The sequence below is a fragment of the Triturus cristatus genome, chromosome 3_2 (assembly GCF_964204655.1).
Source record: "Triturus cristatus chromosome 3_2, aTriCri1.1, whole genome shotgun sequence".
Lineage (NCBI taxonomy): Eukaryota > Metazoa > Chordata > Amphibia > Caudata > Salamandridae > Triturus > Triturus cristatus.
Window position 1 is genome coordinate 821,416,920 of NC_140584.1, and position 22,341 is coordinate 821,439,260.

The 22,341-nt window shown below is 48.7% G+C and overlaps 1 protein-coding gene across 10 annotated transcripts in view; it reads right to left on the reverse strand.

Moving 5' to 3' along the window:
* Positions 1 to 22,341, reverse strand: part of CFLAR (CASP8 and FADD like apoptosis regulator) — a 388,388-nt gene that overhangs the window by 162,947 nt on the left and 203,100 nt on the right. For all 10 annotated transcript variants that reach the window (XM_085649017.1, XM_085649015.1, XM_085649014.1 and 7 more), the window contains one exon: positions 7,903 to 8,338. In XM_085649017.1, coding sequence (XP_085505143.1) covers positions 7,903 to 8,198 — 296 coding nt within the window. In that variant the 5' untranslated portion in view covers positions 8,199 to 8,338. The remainder of the gene's footprint in view (positions 1 to 7,902; positions 8,339 to 22,341) is intronic.

A 22,341-nucleotide genomic window follows, 5' to 3' on the forward strand; every position in this document is an offset into this window, starting at 1 on the left:
ATGCACTTGAGACAAATAATATACTGGTTCAACAGAACCCTTTCTTTTCTGCAATGTCACTTTGGAAACGCTACATAGATGACATCTTCCTGATCTGGCATGATACCCAAACCATGCTTGAAAATTTCCTCCATTGGCTAAACAATAATTGTGGTGGTCTCAAATTTACACTCACACAAAACAAAATATCCATACCATTTCTTGACTTAAATATAACACACAAAGATGGACATCTGATCACCAGCCTTTTCAGGAAACCCACTGAGCGCAATACTCTGTTGAAGTACAGTAGTAATCACCCTAGGGCTTTAAAAGACTCTCTACCCTATTCTCAATATCTACGTATTAGACGGAACTGCACCCTTAAGGAGGATTACTTTAGGGAAGCTAAGACACTGAGCAACAAACTGACCTCCAGAGGCTACCCCAAAAAACTGATCCGTGGTGCCCTTAAGAGAGCATGGTATTGCCCTAGGGAAGTTCTCTTGGAACCCAAACTTAAGATAACTGAAAACCGCATAGTATGCGTAACCACTTTCTCCCTCTCTTCCAACAAACTACGCAAAAGTATTCTAAAACACTGGAATGTGGTCAACGCAGGAATACTTAACCTTGAGAGACCCCTCTTTGCTTTTAAGAAAAGCAAGAATATCAAAGACCATTTGGTTAGAGCAGCACTCCCCAGTACTACAAACACGGGTACACTTCATGACCATTGGTCCTTGCCTCCGGTGACTGGTCACAACAGATGTGGAAATTGCTCTGTGTGTGTTTTTACTACTGACTGCAAAGAGTTCATATTTGGGAACATACGTAAACTTCACAATCACTTCAGTAACTGTAATACCTGCAATGTCATCTATGCCATTTTATGCCCCTGCAATATGATTTACATAGGTCAGACCACACAGAAAATCCGGATAAGAATCTGCAAACACAGAAGTAGACAAAGATGCAAAACCCCTAATGCACCGTTAGTCGAACATTTTGAAACTACAGGCCACACTGAGGACGATATACGCTGGACAGTGGTTTCTGTTGTGAAAATTCCACCAAGAGGCGCAGATCTCTCCCAACTCATGAACAAAGAGGAATTGAAATGGATTCTTAAAACTGGAAGTATACACAGAGGGCTGAACCGCCTCGAGGATTGGACCTCCTTACTATGAACTTCTTGGATCCCTCCTTGCCATGTACTTCATTGACCCTTCCCTTGCAAAACATCTAAGAGGAGTGGAATCCCCAAATAATAACACGTAGAACTCTTTTTTCACCCGAAATGGCTTACACTGCGGTCCCAAGGTACTACTACTCGGACTACTGACAATTCTGTAGTTTATCGGTTTCTCTAGCATCTTCATATATTCATTGTGTCAGCACTGATTATGTAGTATTATGATTATTATTTTTATTGGTTTTTGAAACTAATCGGTTTCTCTATCATCTTGTACTGCTCGAGTTTCCCGGCCTTTTCATGCTAAAGGGCAACTGGTGTGACTTCAGTCTCTTTCCATCCAAGTCTAAGGGTTAGAGTAGTGAATGGAGTCTATTTGTTAGGCATTTTGACATGATCCTGTGCTCTTCCCCATAGATCAGGGCTTGCACACATAGCCTAGGGGATAGATTCGTTAGTATTAGGGGTACCCTGTCCTGTAGTGAGGGTATTTCAGGGAGCCGTGCTGAATTCAGGCCTGGTAGGCCTCAAACGGGAGAGACTCCATCTTTCTTTCTGCTCCGGCAGCTTGGGAAGCTTCTAGGTCGAGGGTGATGTTTTAGTTATGAGGTGTTATTCGCTTGGAGAGAACCGGTTCAGGCCGGCCCTTATCGAAGGATTGTATTTTTCTTCATGCCGAAGACACTACATCAGGCCGGCCGGCTGGGAACGTGTCCTTGGTACGGGGAGGTACAAGAATTTGGTGGGCGGCAGGTTACGGGCTGGAATTTTCCATGAGGAAATGCACCTCTATATTAGTGAAAGTCTGAGGCAGATAGGGGCACTTATTTTTCAACCCATAGGTGGCACCTAGCCGTTAGCAGTAAAGCTACTACTTATTCCAGGGAAGACAGATGATGAACTTAAGGACGGAGAAAAACCGAGGAGCAGATACTCTTCTAGCAGAATAGCCAGAGAGAAGACAGTAGCCGATGAGGAAGAGGTCCCAGTGACTCGGAGAAGGGTGAAGGGAGTAGATTCGTGACTGCGGAGGTGTAACTTCCAGGCGAGCCGAGGCACAGACGAGAAGGGAACCTAGATGACCATTGAGTACAGGCTACACACGACCAAGGTGATGTCAACCCCTTTTTATTAGAGTGTACAACCTAATCTTTCACTTTTCTTTGCAGGTTATATGTTATAGTGTAATGTTATGTGGTTACGTATGTAATGAGTAATAAAGTACCCAGTTTGTAGTGAATCAACATGTGCTGCGTGTTCTTGTATAAGAGGGTAGCCTATTCTTTTGGTCAGCTGTGACTTGACATGAACAGATGTTAACCCTGATCAGGTAAGTGGTAACTGAATAAGGGAGAAAGGAGCCCCTCGAACTGGGGAACAGGTTGTGCTCAACTGGCAGTTCTTGTGTGATCTGATACATAGTAAAACTGATTCCCTTGTTGTATGTTATAGTAATCATAGGGTGAACTTGTGCTGAGGCTGCCGTCCGGGTAGGAAGCCCTGGGTCCGTCTGGGACCGCGAGGCTGAGGCTGCCGTCTGGGTAGGAAGCCCTGGGTCCGTCTGGGACCGCGAGGCTGAGGCTGCCGTCTGGGTAGGAAGCCCTGGGTCCGTCTGGGACCGCGAGGCTGAGGCTGCCGTCTGGGTAGGAAGTCCTGGGTCCGTCTGGGACCGCGAGACTGAGGCTGCCGTCTGGGTAGGAAGTCCTGGGTCCGTCTGGGACCGCGAGGCTGAGGCTGCCGTCTGGGTAGGAAGTCCTGGGTCCGTCTGGGACCGCGAGGCTAAGGCTGCCGTCTGGGTAGGAAGTCCTGGGTCCGTCTGGGACCGCGAGGCTGAGGCTGCCGTCTGGGTAGGAAGCCCTGGGTCCGTCTGGGACCGCGAGGCTGAGGCTGCCGTCTGGGTAGGAAGTCCTGGGTCCGTCTGGGACCGCGAGGCTGAGGCTGCCGTCTGGGTAGGAAGTCCTGGGTCCGTCTGGGACCGCGAGGCTGAGGCTGCCGTCTGGGTAGGAAGTCCTGGGTCCGTCTGGGACCGCGAGGCTGAGGCTGCCGTCTGGGTAGGAAGTCCTGGGTCCGTCTGGGACCACGAGGCTGAGGCTGCCGTCTGGGTAGGAAGTCCTGGGTCCGTCTGGGACCGCGAGGCTGAGGCTGCCGTCTGGGTAGGAAGTCCTGGGTCCGTCTGGGATCGCGAGGCCGCCACTTGTATTATAGGAGGTCTAGATACATATATATATATATATATATATATATATATATATATATATATAGTAGGAATTCCCTGTCCTTAGGTGGTATACATATATAGTTACAGGAGGATTGTGAATAGGCCCTAGGGAGAGGGTAACGTTCTGGCTGGGTTAGAGAGGCTCTGCTGAGCGGGTTCTATCTGATCCGAAAACCCAAGCAGAACACATCTCCATATATTCATTGTGTCGGCACTGATTATGTAATATTATGATTTTTATTTTTATTGGTTTCTCTTGCATTCCTATGTCTACCATTATGTCAGTACTGATTATTAATTTTATCACTATGCTGACCCTAATGTCCCGTCCTTCCTTTATTCCATTGATCGCTGTAATCGCTGTATTCCTTTACCTCGCTTAATTCTATCACTCACCCAACATGGCGCCCATATACACTCCCTTCCTCCGACTCACTCACACTGCACTCCTCCTGAGCACGTGACCACCCATGTGACTGGCCACATTACCTACTATACCATCATTTTACCGGCAGTTCACTCCCAACTGGCAGCCCATCCGGCATTGACCAATCGCAACCTTGTCTCCTTCATTGCATGGAGGTAAGAATTTCCATAGCCCGTAATCCGGCTTGTCACTCTATTTCGGTCCGTTCCCTCTCCTAATCCTTACTTAATTATTCACCAGATATTTCCCGAATTTGCCCCCTCTCCGGACCTTATATATCTTTAACGTAAGCTTGTTTCCTTTCATCTGGAGCACCCGGTTCTATCTTATATCATGCCATGCCCTCAATTTAGTTCTTCCCTTCACAGGCATTGACCTCAACTCGTCCTGTTTTTTACACCACGGCCCCCTGGCCAAGACGCGGCGTTTACTTAGTTGCCTTAATTGGCAACCCCAGGTAAATTCAATTCACTCCCGGAGTTGTTTCGCCCGATTTTTCCACATCACCTCCCGCCTCCATTCACGGCATGAGACCACACGGCGTTCTTTTTCCGCAAACACGTCCTCTTGATTGTTGCATTGTGGCTACCCGGCCCAGACGTGGCGCCCTTACCTTATGTGGCAAAGTAACTCCCCTTGCGCAGGTCTATACCACATCACCCCGCCTCAATTCACGGCATGCCATTGATATCACACGACGTTTTTTTCTTCCGGCACTCCTTCACTAAGAAGGCAATTTCTCCTTATCTTCACTATTCCTCTCACACACTTCAAATACCCTCTCTCTGATTGTATCATGATCGTGACGCCATTATTATGAGTTCGCATGTAGATTGCCCCTGATCTGACGTCAATGATGTTTTTTTCGTTTATACTATATTTACTTTCTAAATGTAATAACTATTATGTTGCCATTTTCTTTCCCCTTTTTCCCACCAACTATTGTATGTTCTCGTTGTCTGTTAAACTTTAATGTAACTTCAGGCATTCAAACATGGGCAATTTAACTGTTTAGTCCTGATGATGATCCGAAATCAGATAAGGATCGAAACGTCCTCGACTGTGTTGCCTACCTTACACATTCAGAAATTGTGTGTATATAATACATTGTGAAGGTGGCAAGATTTGTATTAAGATGTTCCACTACCTTTTATTTTCTCAAATGGAAACATCATTATAATTGCCTGAATATGTTTCACAATTGTATGTCCTCCTGATATGCAAGTCTCTGGATACAGGCTTGTGTCCCACTACGACTCTACTTACATTCTTTGAATTGCTGCTATTTATTCCTACTTATTAAAGCTCCCAGGTCCGGCTGGACACTGGCTAAAATATAGTACCAACCTTGGCTATATTTATTATATGTGTAAAACATCTTTCGTTTTCAGGGACCACTGTTTCCTGTAATATTTGACTCCCCAAGGTCCCTGTCTTATTACTTTGGGTGCCCTTGTCCCCTTGTTTACACTCTCTGAAGGACTTAACACAAGTGCGGTTTGGTACAAGCAAACGTGTTGTCACTGCGAAGGCGCAGCACTGTTAGTACATGGCCTCGCCCGGGGCGTGGATATCAATGGTGCAGCAGTTGCTATGTCCAATGTGTCCTCTATATGCCACTTGGTGCTTCAACAGTCCCTAATCCTCTTGCATAACAAAGCTCCACACCTATGGACAAATACAAGGAGGGTACATTTCGTGGGTGCAGCTTACCCTACTACAGAGGGATTACATAGAGGATCCTTCTCAGGGAGGATAGGGTCCACCTAGACTGTCCAAACCAAAGCCTAGGGTCACAGTGAACCACACTCATTCAGATAACACGCATCACTTGCATCCCATGTGGTCCATACAAAGGCCAGTCAAACAGGACGTCACCAAAATCTCTACATTATTACTTTAGTTCGGCAAGTACCCTCTGACTTGGTCCCTGCAGCATCCTTTCACTAGGAGCTCCGACAGTCCTAGGGTCATTCCATCCTTCGGAAGAGTGAGGCGGACACTGTTCAGGACAGGCCTAATGCTGACCTGTTACAGTCTTGTCCAATTTCTAGACAAAATTTTACAGACAAGGCTCTCCCCAGGGTTCTATGTACTATTTGAGGCACAAAGCATCATCTACCTAAATCATTAATTGTTTTACCCCAGCTCTCTTCTGCCTGACAAACAGAACATTCGGTCCAGACAGGCATCAGCCACTCCAATCAGTCCACCTGGCCAATCACCTCTGTGCAAGACAGCCAGGCACTGGTAATGCAGTACGCAGTTTAAAATGAATGAATAATGTTATTGCCTTGCATTGAAGGTAACGAGAATTGCCTGGATATGTCCGGCTGTTTGACTAACCAGTGACCTATGAACCTGGTTGTAAATGGAAGTACCCAAGAATACAGAATTTAATGAAGCGAGGGAGCAGGAATACAAACCTACATTTCTGCATTCCTAGTATGCAACTCTACCACTAGACCACATTTTTTCTAAAGGATTGTTGAAAGGAATCACCAACACCAGCCTTTAACTTCCAAAAACATCAGTTGGGAATGGTTTGGAAATGCAAACAATGGCAGCCACATAGGCTGAAGAAATTGTAAGTGTTTCTTGGTTAATATTCAAGCTCTGTAAAACATATGGCACTTGCTAAATTCCCAATTTTCAATACTTCTCCCTTATTTTATCAGCAAATTAATGTTCGTTTAACCATACTCCACCCAACTGTACACACCTAGCTTGTTGGCGTTTCTTCAGTTTAAGATGTGTCTGTATTTTATTGGCTCAAGCACAGAAATGCAAGAGTTCAATGGATTCCTTTTTTTGTTGAACTTGCACCAGGGTTTCAATCAAGAGACTTGTAAAGCACAACCACTCACCCGTAAGGGTCATAAGGCGCTGGGGGGCAGGGGGGATTTGTGGGGGGAGATGACTGCTGATCAGCCAAAGGCACTGTGGTTCAGACAAAGAGCCAGATCTTGAGGTCCTTCCTGAATTGAGTCAGTGAAGGTGATTGCCTAAGGTGGAGAGGCAAGGTGTTCCAGGTCTTTGCTGCGAGGTAGGAGAAGGATCTTCCTCCGGCCATGGTCTTGCAGATACATGGGACAGTAGCCAGAGCCACTTGGGCAGAGCAGAGGTCTCTGGTGGGTGTGTGGAATGCAAAGTGTTGGTTGAGGTACGCAGGTCCTGCGTCATGTAGGGCTATGTAGGCTTGTGTGAGGAGCTTGAAGGTGATTTTTTTGTTAACTGGGTGCCAGTGGAGGTCTCTTAGGTGACCGGTGATGTGGCAACAGCAGGGGATATTGGGGATGAATCCGGCGGAGGCGTTCTGAAAGTTCTCCAGTTTCTTGAGGAGTTTCTGGTTGATGCCGGTATTGAGTGCATTGCCATAGTCGAGTCTGCTGCTAATGAGTGCGCGAGTTACCGTCATTCTGGACTTGGTGGGGAGCCACTTGAAGATCTTTCGGTTTAATTTACTTGCTATTAAGTAACATTTTCTTAACCTGATGGAGATTACCTCCTATCTGCAAATGGTTTTCTCTAAACTTCTCAGCAGTTAGCTTCCTAAAATATACTTTAATTGTTGTGACTTCCTGGAGGAAAACCTGAAAAAGAACTTAGCTAAGTTATTTACAGTTCGACAGGAATGCGGAGTGTTGTGTTGCATCACTGTGCACTGAGGATTCTGTGCTTAGCTCACACGTGTGAGATAGGCTCTCCTGGCTGTCATGTAAAGCTTTCTAGAAAAACGTATACCATGCTTAGACCACCACGTGCAGTACCCAAATGTGTACACAAAAACACACACATACACATCCTCCTTGCCCCCAAAAACCAGTTCAAGCCCCTGTGTCTGCTACTATCTGCAGCACTGGCCCAATAGTAGGATGGACTCCGGTACAACTTACTCACCCCTGCATTTCTCTCTGATGACCGCACAGCCATCACTTTCTACCTTCGAGCTACTAGAGTGTATAGGTGCATAGCAGGGTGACATTCTCAACTGTGTGCAGTGTAACAATTGTTCCTACTAAATGCCAAGGCCAATATCAGTTCAAATGTGTGCTTGCAATTCAGGAATGCTGAGCATCTTACCTGTATTCTGAAACTATTGACTTATTTGCTAGGTGTGCTTCGACAGCAGTCTTTGTTGTCTTGAGGAACCTCTTAAGAAGGTCGAACCTCTTCACCCTGTAGAGCAGCTCGGCCAGGCCATGGGGACACAGCAGGCCCTTCTCATTGAGCATGTCCAAGATGGCCCGCACATCCCAGGTGGGCAGGTTGAGCGCCACATCCCGGCACAAGTAGCCAATGGACTCCTTTTCATCCTCGTCCAGCTCCTGCTCAAGTTCGTAGAGGAGGGCGGCCTGCAGCCGGCTGGGCACGGTCATTCCCAGTGATCAGGCGGTGGTTGCACTTGCTGTCAATCCTTCTGCAGGAAGATGGCTCAGTGCCACTATCCAAGACACAGAATGCGCCATTTTGGTCTTCTATTTTTATCTCCTCCAGATGTACCTGAGAATAGAATGTTCTGCAAAAAAAGAGACAAAACCAGAGATGGAAAAACAATGTTGCCTGAGCGATACTACAAAATCATTATTTTTTCAAATTTCGAGTGTAAATGGATCTACTGCAGAGGTAGGTGTGCAATATGTGGGTAACCGACTACACAACATTTAGGAACTCTGACTCGGTTAATACACAAAGTGTAATATTTACAGCAGTAGGATATTACTTATCCGGTAGCACAAGATCCATAACTTGTGCATCATAACAGATAATTGGCACTACTAATTCTGCAGGAAAACAGAGGTCACGTGAGTTACATTTATTAATCAGGAACTGTTGATAGAGGAGCTTGTTCTAATGTGCGGCAGTGTTCATTTACAGTACAAGGCGCATCTAGGAAACACCCCCACTTCTATTCATTTGCATGCATTGCTTCAATCTCATTTTGAAAGGTTATTAGCTATGCAATTGCCATAATATTGGTGATCAATTGTATTTCTTTGCCTAAGGGGCACCTTAAAATAAGAATGGTTTAGGGTGATTGGAAGTAGCGTACACCCACATATATATATTTTTTTTGAAAGGATTGCCTCCTTCCTATCCTCTACACAACAGTAACTGTCACCCGTAGAAGTGAACACCTCCCTTGTCTTTACAACACAGGACGTAGGCCTCCAAGACGTACGTACAGGTCTCTTAGACATCACACTCCTCCCTCTATACAAAAGAGAGAGCCAAACAAAATTAGCCTGAAAAAGGAAACAATAATGTATATGACCTAATGAGAGTTACCAACCCGTAATATGTTTACTATCACCAACATATTTGTACCCCCCACTCTATGTATGCCACTAAGTAATATGTAAGCATCACCAACAGCACAGAGAGCATTTCTAACACAGTCGCATGTCTTTCTGGCTTGCATAGTTGCAGTAACCAGCCCACCATCAGAATACTCTTATCTCCATCATATACCATCCCCTTTTGAAACATTGAGATAGCACCACAATCATCTCTTCAGTATTTATTATATTTATTTGTGGTTTTAAATAGCGCGAAGTAGACCCACCAGGTCGGCACAACAGCAGTCGGGAAATAAAAGACACACAGTAACTCTGATTTCCTAGCACAACTCAACACAGCCACCAGACACTCCAGCCTCAAGCACGCGCTACAGCAGATGTCAAATTACATATGCATATATTCAATAATACATGTAATATTTTGGTGGTTTTTTTATTATTTTAATGCCTGCTGGCCTCTTCCTTGTTTTTAGCCTTAGAGCCAACACTATGCAGGCCTTTCATTCTTTCTGGGGTCAGGCACACCTTGCTGCTTTGGTATATCCTCAACAGTGTCTTTTCTTCAATCCAACATAATTTACTCTTACAAGTACTGAATTCCACTCCCTCTCTCAAAGAGCCAACTTCCAGTTGTACTTGGGTTTGACAAGGTATTTTGTAGGTCAGTCTCAGCTTGAAGGCAGCTGTTTGCTAGTGTAGCGACCCAAGGCAACAAGCACTGGTAAAGCTAACCGGTCTTTCCTTTGGGACTTAATGGATTTGCCATTTGTTTTTATCCAAGTTATAGAGCATCCCTGATACTGTGCAGTACTGGCTAAAAAAAACTAAAACAAGGTGCTATGATGTGGTGGCCAACATGCACGCCTACAAAATGATGCGAGCAATTTTAATTATTTTTTTACCTAGTTAGATGGGTACATTTTTAAAAAAAATAAGTAGTGCAAAAGCATTTTTTTTTTTAAGCATGAGTGGGGAGGAGCAACACAGAGGGAGCAGGTGGGGGAAGAAACACTGAGGGCGGATGAGATGGAAGTAAAATGGAGGAAGGGTGTGGGGGAGAACAAGCAGACAATAGAGCAATGTGGAACAGCTGGGTTAGTAGCAAACTGGCGAGAGAGCAAAACAAGAGCAGAAGTACACATGGGCAAATGCAACATGGAGTGGGTGTAAGAGAAGTACCGGAGTGACAGAGAGCAACAGGGAGTATGGCTGGAGAGAGAAATACATGAAGGAGGGATGGAAAACACAAGCACACTTAATCCAAAAGAAACAAGCATTTGCACTGCAATAGGTCACGCATTTACGAGAGCTTGAGCTATAGGCAATGTAAAGTACAATGCCTTTTATTTATGTGGTTTTTTTTTTAAAACAGATAAATAAAAGGCATTGTCATTTACAAAGCCAATAGCTTAAACTCTAGCAAATGCGAGACCTATTGCATTGCAAATGCCAGCGCCAATGCTAGAATTTTTTTTTTAAGCGTTAGAAGAGTGTTCTGCCTGAAACAGCAGGCAGGACAAAGCTATTTGAGAAAATAGTGCTCGGAGGATGTAATTAAAGCCTACTGAGTAACAACACATTTAACAGGGGTGTCGCAATGGGAGGTTGCAAAATGAGACATGGCAGTACTAAGGAGAGACTACTAAGCCTATTGACCAATGAACAGCCACAGTTTACATTGGACAATGACACAACACAATGTAAAATGTGGGCGGGGAGTGGGTGGAGCTTCATGTCCCTACCTGAATACAGTATGCCTCGCAGAGCAGCGCATGCGCTGCCCATGCTCGACCTAAAAAGTAGCATTGAACAGCAAGCAGTGGAAGGGCACAAGTATTCATGCTACAGAGGTGGGACAAACAAGAGAAAGGAAAGCCCATACAATCTAAGAAATATAAAACAAGCAAATAAGAGGAACAGTAAGACGAACCAATGGTAAGCAATGGGTAAAAGTGCACTGTAAGTTGACAATAGGTCTTTCGAGCACAGCTAACTTGAGCTGTTTGGTAAGCGAGATCTAAAAAGGAGAAGAGGGTGGGCATGGACCGTTTCTATCAGTGAAAATCACAATATGCTTGGAGAAGATAGTCATCTCATCTTGCACCGGGCCGAGAAGTACAGGAATGAGGGGTGGGAGGCATCGAAGCATTCAAAATTACCAGTAAATAGTAGTTATTTTTTCTCTCTCAATTCTTGTAGTTTAAATGGCAAAATGATCTCCTGAAAAGATTCAGTCTAGTTGCATACATGGCTATTGTGTTTGCTGAAGAAGGTGTTCTACCTGTTTCAGTTACATGCACCTGATCCTCCAGCCGTGTGCTGGCTAATGTTTTAGTTAATCCTGCTGAGATGGTACTTGCTGATTCAAGCATACATGGGCGTCTGTTGAAGCTACCAACCTAAATTAAATCCTCCTGCTAATTTGACAAGTCCTTCCATAAATGTGGTGATTTTTGGTGTGGGTCACGTGGATTGATTCACATCAATGGAATAATACCTGCCCTTTCTTTCAGCAGCATGTACCACCATCCACTGCATCCTTCGTAAGCTCCAGCTATACAAGGAGGCGTCTACACTCTGGGAAACTATGGTTCAGAGATTTTTACTTCAGTAGTAGCATGAAGTATCTCGTTGTAAACCAAACGCAAAACAGGTCTTTTTATACCAGAAGTGGAAGTGCATTAGAGAAGCTTGGGGTGGGGTCAAAGGTGTGGCTAGAAATACTAAATATTCGGGAGATTGTTTGGGTCTCTCACCTTCAGATAGCTACATATAAAATAACACGCAACTTAAATGAAAAATAAATAAAGTTAAGTTCGTCAGTGGGAAATGCACTACAGTACATTATGAAACCTCTATTAGTTACTGCACTACAGAGGACTGGGTGTAACCAGAGAGCCACAGACTTAAACCCTGGTTGGTGCAGTGAAGAATAGTGACTGGTGTATTTTTAGTAGAGACAGAAAGCATTATGAATATGCAAGTCATTATTTTAAACTTCCATAACACACAGTAAAAGATAGACTGCTACAAAATGCGCACAAAGGTTCAAGTCAAAATGGTGTTTCAAAAATATAGATTTTAATAATACCCAGACTGTACGTAATGCAATATTATTATATAACTGTTCTTTAAAAGTACGCACTCCACAGCTCAGCTGGAAACTTCCTTGCACTACCACTCAAAAAGAATAAATCTTTGCCATCACAAACCTTCAAGTGATTCCATCAATTAAAGCCAGTACCAGCTCCTAAGCAGCTTTTACATTTTCAGATCAATCAGTTGTGCATGTTTGCATTTCTTTCAGGCAAGTAGACACCCTGGCAAGAAGGCTTGTTTATTGTTTAGATGTCTGACCACCTTCAGTTTCACAGCACAGGAGTCTCCCTAAATGACACTTCAGCTGAAGCATTTAAACGATTAGAATTACCTGTCCTGGGACGGATATCTATTCACAGAAAGTAGAGAAACGTTTTTTCATAAATTAGAAAAGTATGGACACGTGGTGCCCTCCAATCCCACCCAGTTCGACCTCTGTTTTATAGCAGGTTTGATTCTTGCTAATAAATCATGTCCACCTCAGCGAGCCTTTTTCAGGTTTTCGGTCATGTAACAGCTCTTTAACATAAGAAGGTGTGCCCGTTCAAGATGCAGACACGCTTACAAAGCCCTACACAGCGAAGACCCAGCATACCTCAACAAACACCTGACCATCCACCCACTGCTGAGACACCTCTGATCTGCCTCCCTCCTCCTCTGAAACACTCCCAGGGTTTGCTGAACCAACAGTGGAGGACGCTCTTTTTCGCACCTGGCGGCCAGGACATGGAACAACCTTCCCCTACATCTCAGAAGAGGCCCCTCACTCCAGCAATTCAGGACAGAACTCAAGACCTTATTGTTCGATTGAAGAGCAGCTCGCAGAAGCCAACTTCTCCAGCGCCTCCAGACCCTCACCGGTGATTTGCCGCACTTTATAAATGTTGATTGATTGATACTAATGTCTTAACTAATATCCCTTAGGATAGACATGGGGCTTCTGGAATGGAGACCTCGCTTCCTAATTTGGAAGGTATGTGGAGCTTTTAAAAGGATGGTGTCTGGGAGGGACAGTCTGATGCGAGCAGAGAGGCCGAGATCCCCTCTCCCTTCCCTAGAGCTGCACTCGCCTCTCCGCTTCATCCAAACGATAGCATGAGTCTACGCCGGTCCCAGGGCTTTGGGGCCGGTAGCCCCCTTTTAACCTGCCTGCTATTTATTTTTAGGGAATTAATGACATCTGTGGGACAGTGATTGGACTTACTCTCCGCCCTCTTTCACCCAGCAAGGGGTCAGTTTAAGACACACTGCATCTGTTCTGATTGATGTGCGACCACCTTCCACATGGAGGCCGCCAAGATTCCAGAACATCGATACGGACTAGCTTCAATATTTTGTTTTATGCCTACTTCATTGCCATTCTTTCAGCTCTGCCTCCTACCCCTAGACCATCCTTTATCTTTTGATGGATTCAGATAACAGCGTCGGCAGCGCTAGTCCTTCCAGTTTAGGGTTAACTTGTGGAAGAACGAGTTATTCTTGAAGCTGCCACAGAAAAGGCCAATGTATGCTTTGAGTTCGTTCTGCTGCGGCTCGGGACATCCTCTTACTCGGAGAACGCCTGACATGTGGAGAAACGTGTTGTTTCGCGGCTGCAGATCCCAGAGATAGCCTTCCCTTCCACAAACTGTGCACTCCTGGGCAAATGACTTGGCTTTCTTCTTTGCATCCCTGTGACCCGGTCATAATTATAAGAGCGCTTGGCAGCCGTCAAAAGTGTACATTAAGGGTATTGCAGACATTAACAAGCATTTACAATGCAATGGTCTCGGCATTGGTAAAGTTAGAGCTATTGGCATTGCTCATGACATTATTTTTGTTTATGTTTTTGTTTTTGTTTTTAAAACATTTAAAGAAACGGCATTGTCATGAGCAATGCCAATAGCTCTAACTTTAACAATGCCGAGACCGTTGCATTGTAAATGCTTGATAAAACTGACCTTGCCTTTAACTTTATTTCCAGATCTCTGCTCCTTCCCCGCAGTGCTTAATTTAAGCCGGTGGTTTCCGGTGCTCGGCACTTATGACATCCTGCTGCTTGGTGGTGCTCTTTGTCTCATTTAGAGAGGAGCGTAACAACAGTGGTTTATTAATTCAATGCACTTTAAAAAAAAGACTAATGCCTGCGCCAAAGCCATTCTTATAGCTTTGGGGGTCTGGAATAGTCAGAATTGTCAAACTCGCATGTGTGTGATAGTTAGTAGTTGTGTTGTTCCTGTTATTGGCAGCACTGGCAACGGCAATGGGCGGTGCAAGCGGAAGTGGCCTCCTGAAGAGGGCCCGGACACCAATTGTACAAATTAAGCACTGCCTGCTTGTGTGCTCCCACACTACCCTTCCACCTCTGCAGTCTCTGAACACTCAGCCCCCCCTGCTCTTTAACCCTTCAGCTCACAAACGATCCCCTCTGCTCACAGCTGGAAGAGAGTTAACGCAGCGTGCACACTCGCACTCGTGACCTTTTCTAAGCGCCTGGCAGGAGTGTCTGACTTGAATGTTCAGTCATCCGAATTCGTTCAGGCAATGGGCGGTGCAAGCGGAAGTGGCCTCCTGAAGAGGGCCCGGACACCAATTGTACAAATTAAGCACTGCCTGCTTGTGTGCTCCCACACTACCCTTCCACCTCTGCAGTCTCTGAACACTCAGCCCCCCCTGCTCTTTAACCCTTCAGCTCACAAACGATCCCCTCTGCTCACAGCTGGAAGAGAGTTAACGCAGCGTGCACAGCGCACACTCGCACTCGTAACCTTTTCTAAGCGCCTGGCAGGAGTGTCTGACTTGAATGTTCAGTCATCCGAATTCGTTCAGGCAATGGGCGGTGCAAGCGGAAGTGGCCTCCTGAAGAGGGCCCGGACACCAATTGTACAAATTAAGCACTGCCTGCTTGTGTGCTCCCACACTACCCTTCCACCTCTGCAGTCTCTGAACACTCAGCCCCCCCCTGCTCTTTAACCCTTCAGCTCACAAACGACCCTCTGCTCACAGCTGGAAGAGAGTTAACGCAGCGTGCACAGCGCACACTCGCACTCGTAACCTTTTCTAAGCGCCTGGCAGGAGTGTCCTCCCAAGTGCAGTGAGACTCATTGTGATGGCCCCGAGCTGTGTGACCCGGAGAGAGGCGGCCGGCCCCTGTAACTCGAGCTCGCGGCTTTGGAAGCTGAACTGTGCCGAGCTGTGTGACCCGGAGAGAGGCGGCCGGCCGCGGTGGCGGAGCTGAACGCTGCGGGCGGCTCCTGTAACTCGAGCTCGCGGCTTCACACGTGGTGCAGGCCCCGGCCACGAGTGCAGGGGGAGAGACTCGCACTTTGGTGACCCTCGGAGCGGCTGTGGTGAGAAGTATGCCGCGTTGAAATGAGGCCGAAGATCAGGAAAGCAGGAGTTCAATCCTCCAGGAACGAACAACACGGACGCCGACAGCAGGGTGAGAGGACGCCATTGACACCACCGCCTTTCTCCGAGGCACAGCAGAAAATGCCTCGGAGAAACGCCACGTCCTTTTCGGATTTGGGGGCGTGTTTTGCTGTTGTCTCCTCCCTGAGACTTCTCGCAAAAAACACGCCCCCGATCCGAAAAGGACGGGGCATAATCGGAGTGACTGGACCTCTTCTCCAGTGGCTGGTCAGCATTTAAGAGGCCAGCCAATGGAGAACAGGAGAGAAGAGGGGCGGGTGCAAGCCCCTCTTCTTAAAGTAATTAAATCTCGCGAGCGAGACTGCGCAAGCGCAGCCATCGCTAGCCGAGACCTAAAAAGCATGGGCCGTCAGTTTCGCCTTCGGTCTCAGTCTTCCTGCCTGTCTGGTTTGACAGAAAGCAGTAATCTTAAAGTCTGTTGTTGCTTTACACTAGAATTACAACTTTTTTTTCTCCTCCTCCCTTCCTTCTACAATCCTGCTTTTGTCTCGACCACTCGTGCTGAAATGTGTCTCCTTGCGTTGCCTCCCCTTTGTGGTCAGCCTATTCTCCTTATACTGTTTCTAGGCCTCCATGGCCAGAGGAAAGTGAAGCCATTCTGGAATAAATCCTCTGGTCAGATCCAGTGACAACTTCTGAATACCTTCTGTGGGGAATTCCACCGAAGCACTGTTTCCGTTTCCAGGCGTGGGATGCATGTGGCATTTGATCTCTTCTGCAGCTCTAGGCCGAGAGGTACCAGACAGCACGGCACTGACATTCTAAGAACAACGGGCATGGGGTAGTGAGCTGCATCGCATGTCCTGGCACCGGGACCGGGCACTGTGGATACTGCACATCACACCGCCCTGCAAGCATGCGGCACGATCCCGTCTTATGCTGCAAGCAGTGGCGTAGCTATGGGGGCGGGCGGCACGAGTTTTTTGGAGCGGCAACAGCAAGCCCTCCACCCCCTCACGGAGAAAATGCTCGCCAACACCCCTCAAAATCCCCTCTCCCCCCCACCTCTCCGCCGCGGCAACGCAGAGACCGCCACGTGAGCCCAAAGGGCTAGCTACGCCAATGGCTGGCTGCAGGATGCTACACGGATCCCGTCTGATGTACATTAGCGGTAAGCAATTTAAGGTTTTCTCTGGCATTCTTGTGGCATACGTTGAACGTACTCCCCAAGCGTAAAAAAATGTACACACAAATTACTTTTATGAATGTAAAATTATGAAAAGCACAGATAAGATTAGAACAGAACTGTCTAAACTAAGTTTATAAAACAAACTGGGGGAGAAGGAAAGAAAGTATCACTACCAGGGTCACAAGGTCAAGCAGCAGAGAGCACAAAACTAACTACAGATTACCTCCTCGTCAGACCTCCCCGTCACAGTCCTTAACGTATGAGCAATAGCTCCTCCCACAGAACTTCCAAGCAAAACTCCCTTAGCCCATCCCTATCCTCCAGGCCACTCCCACATCCTGTGGCTCATAACCCCTGACCTACTGCAGCAGATCCTGTTTTTTTCCGCGAACTACTCCATGCGAGACTCTCTCCTGGAGGTGCTTGCTGCCTTCAGTTCGTGTATCAGGTAAGTGTGCGGCAGTCAGCTATAGCGACCATTGTGTGGTGTTGGGCTTCAAGTCCCTGCTTTAGCGGGACTGTGCTTTCTTTGTTGGGCTACCTGTTGCCCTCATTGTTGCCTGCCCAAGGCCCCTTCTGTGCACCCCCCCCCCTTCTTCCGGGTGCGATCCCTGCTTCTGCGGGACCTCCTGGGTGGTTTTGGGGACCTCCTTATGGGGTTGTGTTCAGGCGGTATTTGGGCCGCGCTTTCCCGGCGCGCCTGGGGAGTGGCGTGACGGCCCCTCCTCGGGGGCGGGGTACGCTCAGGGTGCTAAGTGCCGGACCGGCTCCTTGGTGACTGCGAGCGTGCCGGTCTTCGGTAGCTGGTTTGGACGGGCCGGGTTGCTTGATGCCTCGGGCACTTGCGCCTGGGCCTGGTTCTACCGCTTTGATATTGAGTTTAAAAGAGTCACTCTGGCCTAATGGTTGAGGTCTGCGGCTCTTACTCTGAAGATTAGGTATTCAATCCCTGGTCTTGCGATGTCACTGTTTGCTCACTCTAAAGTGTAGGCAATGGTATTTCCTTCAGTAAGGTTAGGAAATATTTTTAAAGTGGCCTACTGGTTTGTGTCACAGTCTCTTCCTCCTCTGTGTTCCACTGTTTGTGCGTTCTCACTCACGCATGGCGACGATGTTGTAGAGTGGCGGCGGTCTGCCTTGGCGTCCGTTGTGTTTGGTGTTGGGCTTCAAGTCCATGCTTTAGCGGGACTGTGCTTTCCTTGTTGGGCTGCTTGTTGCCCTCATTGTTGCCAGCCCACGGCCCCTTCTGTGGCCCCTCCCCCCCCCTTTCTTCCATGTACGATCCCTGCTTCTGCGGAACCTCTTTTGGGGTTTCTATGATCCTGATTGTAAACCTCGGTGGCTGTGGTTTTTCGGGCTTGGGTATCCACTTGTCCTTCCCGGCATTCGTTGGATGCCCTGGCAGTCCCTGTTTCTGCTGCATGATTATGTGTCTGGGGGCTTTTTTCGCCATTGGACGGTGTTGAGTGCCAGTGTACCTTCATGTTCATGACACTATGTGGATGGGGCTGGTGGGGGGTTGGAGGATGTGGGTATCCATTCCTTTCCCCCCAGTTTTTGGATGCTGGTTTCCTCTACGGGGGTTCTCGGAGGATTTTCCTTCTGTCGTGGCGGTGGTTACCCTGCAGGCGGGACTGGCATCTCGGGCCTGGTAGTTGCCGATGATATGGTACATTTGTGTTGTGGGGGCTTTCTATACGGTCCTTGCAACTTCAAGCCTTGTGGTTCATTCGTCCACTTGCTCTGTCTATCTGGTGCAGTCTCTGTTGTAGGACTGTCTGGGGTTCTGACCGGCTGTTGCCTGTGGAGGGTCCTCTGAGTCTTTGACAGGGTGGCGTGCCGGTTGCGTTTCCCGGCTGTCTTCCCCTTTGGTTCTCTTTGTGCCTAGGCGGCTGTTGCCTCGGTGGCGGCTGGAAGACAGGTGTGCCTTCTGCCTTGGTTTGTGGCGGCTGCACCGTGGGCTACTCTCCTAGGGTTTCCTTTTTGGCTCCTCCCTGTTGGGGACCGGTTGGAGGCTTTGGTGGTGGCAGTGGTTGGCTCCTGTCCGCTCCTCGCGGACGGGGAGGTTTGCTGGTTTTATACGGGCTTTGGGTGGCATTTCAATCGTGGCTGGCTGCCCAGCCCTTTCACGGTGGGTGACGTTCGGGGTCCCTTCCTTCCACTTCTCCCAGGGTCGGCGGGGTGCATCCTGTTCTACAGGTACTCCTGTTTGTCCGTCTGGGTTCCTGGGGGGGGTGTTTGGTGAGCCTCCTGGGGTTGTGTTCCCGGCTGCCCAGGTTCCATGTCCTCCAGTCCAGTGTTGGAACAGGGGGGTTTACTTGTTCCGGTCTCTGATCCCCTTGTGCTTTGGGGCTTCGGTCCTGTTCTGGTTCTGGGGACGGTGTACTTGTGCTTCCCTCTTCGTACCTTCGGGTTGGTGTCTCTTCGGATGTTAGTGCCCTTCCTGTCAGTGGCAGTTTGTCTGGCTTCTCTGCCTCTCGAGGGTGCCTGCTTTTGTGTGCTGTTGCACATGGCGTCCCAGTGATTCTCTGGTTTTGTGTGGGTGTCGCTCGTTGCCAGTTCCTGGTATTGCTCTTTGTTCCCTCAGTCTTGCCTGAGATGTTTTCCTAAGGTTTTGGGCTCCCTTGATGGGGTTGTTACGTTCTCTGAGGTTCCGGGTGTTGCCGTCTGGTTGTTCTCTTCTTCCCTTGCAGCTCGTTCACGTGTTCGCGTGGTCCCTGGCCTTGGCAGGTTGCCGTCGTTGCCCCTCTCGGGGGCTGTGGTTCCTTGGGTGGGGTCTTCCCCTCCTTGCTGGGAATGGCTTGTCGGTCGGTGCCTTGCTGCCTGTCCCTGTTGTACAGGCTGTGTGGGGGTTGGTCTCCCCTTCTTCCGGGGCTCGCCTGTGGTCCCATGTCCCAGGTTCTGGGGTTGTTGGCTGCTGCTGCTGTGATGTTTGTTCCTTCGGTCCGGTTACACTTGGGCCCTCTGGTGTCTCTGGTTCTGGGGCTTTCCGGTCCGAGGTCTCGGACATGCTGCTCATTGTTTCCAAGGGGGTGTGGTGCTTTCCCTGGAGTTATCATGGTATCTGGTGGTATGGACCCTCTTGCTGGGCTCTCCCTTTGTGTCCCTGGTGGGGTGGTGCTGCCTATGGGGGGGGAGCCTGCTGCCTTACCTCCCTGAAGCACCTGTTCTCGTCTGATCTCTGATGTTGCGATTGTTCGTCCCTGGTTTGTCAATGGTTGGGAGACCGCCTGGGTATACCGGGTGCTGTAGGCTCCGCCGGGACTGGTGACTCTGTGGCCTTCTGCGCCCACTGCTGGTGCGTGTGTTCTGCCTAGTGGTCACTGGTTCTGCTCCTGGCAGGTCCACCCCGCCTTTCCTCCATCTGCGGTAGTTGTTACATTCCATGGTGTTGGGTGGCATTGGACGTTTATTCTTCAGCACCCAGATGCCTACGGATGGAGGTGCTTTCTGTACACACGTTCGGTTCTGACGTGGTGTGTCCTGGCTGCCGGCTGGGGTGTGCGGTGGCCTCACTCTCCTTGTTGGGGCTTCTGTTTTGCCACTGTGCTGCGTTGGCCTTGTTGTCTCAGTGGCCGTTGCTTCTGCCGGTGTTTCTCTCGGTGGCAGGTCGCCTGTGCGGGGGTTTTCCCTCCCTGTCGTCTTGCTATCTGCGGTGTTTGGGTGCTGTTGGTGTGGTTTGGGGTCCATGTGTTGGGCTTCTTTGCTGCCCCTGTGCTCACCTTGAAGGTGGGGTTTTGCTCTCTGGTTTTGTTGGAGGTGGGTGGCTGCGCTGTACTTTCTGTGGGGGGGGGCTTGCGGTACGCCCCCCCTCCGATGGCCTTGCTTCCGTAGATCCTGCTGCGGGTCATGTTGGACCGGGCTTCTGTTTTCCTGGGGTCCCCTGCTTGGTGAGGGAGGCCTCGGTTCCCTCTCTCGTTGAGGTTGGTGGTGGCCCTTGCTGGCTGTTGCCGGTGGTTCCTCTTCCCCTGGGGTGTCCTCCTCTGTCCAGGGCTTGTCTAGTCTGCTTGCTTCTGGCAGATTGGCTCTCTTTCTCTGCCTGTCCCGGCACCCTTCGGCTCTTCTTTCCTGTGCTCGGCCTTGGGTGCTGTTTTTCTTGGTTGGTGTCTGGATCGGGGATTGTCTGCTTTGCCTGTGGCTCCTGTGCGTGGCTTGGATTCTGGCTTCGCCTTGGGTCTGGCTGTGTCATCCTTGCAGGCTCGGTGGGCGGCGGTGTGGGCCTTTCGGGGCCTGGCCTCTGTGCCTGTTGTTCCTTTGCTGTCCTGGTTGTTGAGGTGTTGTTTCCTCTTCCTGGTGGGGATCTTCCGTTGGATGGTGTGGGCTTCCCGTCTGCTCCCTTGGAGCCTCTGGCGGCGGGGTCTCTGCCTTTCTGCCGATCCCGCTGGTTTTTCTTGTCGCTTTTACCTCGGCCTGGGGTGTTGGGCTCCTTGCTGTGTTCTGAGCCTGTTGTTGGGTGTTTCTTTCTGGTTCGGGTCATTCTCGGATCTGTTCCTTCCTTTGTTCCCAGGCTCCCTCCTCGTTTGCCTGATCGGACAGTCTGGTTCTGCCTGTGTTCTGTCCTACTCCTCCTTCGGGGGTTGTGGTGCGACTGCGCTGTTTGGATGTTGTTCAGGCTCTTGTGGTGTCCTTGGTTCGTGCTCCCCTTTTCGTGGGGTGGCTTCTCTTTTTGAGGCCTTTGCCTAGCGCAGCCGGGGTCTGATGCGCCTCTTGGTCGGTGGCTGTGGTGGGCTCTGGGGGCGTAGTGTGTGGCTGGTCGGTGCGAGGGGCTCCTTCCTGTGCTGGTTCGGGGGGCGTCTGTCTGAGGCCTACGGGGCTGCTGCTTGCGGTTCTCCGCATGCCCTTATATCCCTTTTTCATTGGTTGTGGGCCTGACAGGGTCTACTGTTTTTGGGGATGCTGACTTGCATTCTGGTCAGGTGGGGTGACTTTCAGCTTGTGCTGTTGAAGTCTGTTTCCTGCTTTTTGGTGAAGCCGATCCTTGCTTTGGTATCTGCTCATATGTTAAGGACTGTGACGGGGAGGTCTGACGAGGAGGTAATGTCCCGTTACTTACCGGTAATATTCATTACTCCGAGTCGTAGACCTCCCCGTCACAGTCCTGGTTCCCATCCCTCCCTCCCTGTTCGGCTTCTTATGCTTGGTGGTACAGGATGTGCTGCAGTAGGTCAGGGGTTATGAGCCACAGGATGTGGGAGTGTCTTGGAGGATAGGGATGGGCTAAGGGAGTTTTGCTTGGAAGTTCTGTGGGAGGAGCTATTGCTCATACGTTAAGGACTGTGACGGGGAGGTCTACGACTCGGAGTAATGAATATTACCGGTAAGTAACCGGACATTGCCCATAAGATGACGCTGCAGCCTAGACAGGACTGCTGCCCTCCATCTCTCTTACGTGTTAATTATAAACAAGGGGGAACCCGTCATGTAAGAAGGACCTAGGGTACTTACTATTTCGAAAAACAATTGGTCCGTCAAAATTACTTTGGTGTAAGAACAATAAATATAGACCAGAATCAGTACTATATTAATTAAAAATGTCCAGCCGGACATGTGGATTTAATATTAACCGTGATAAATTGGATTTAC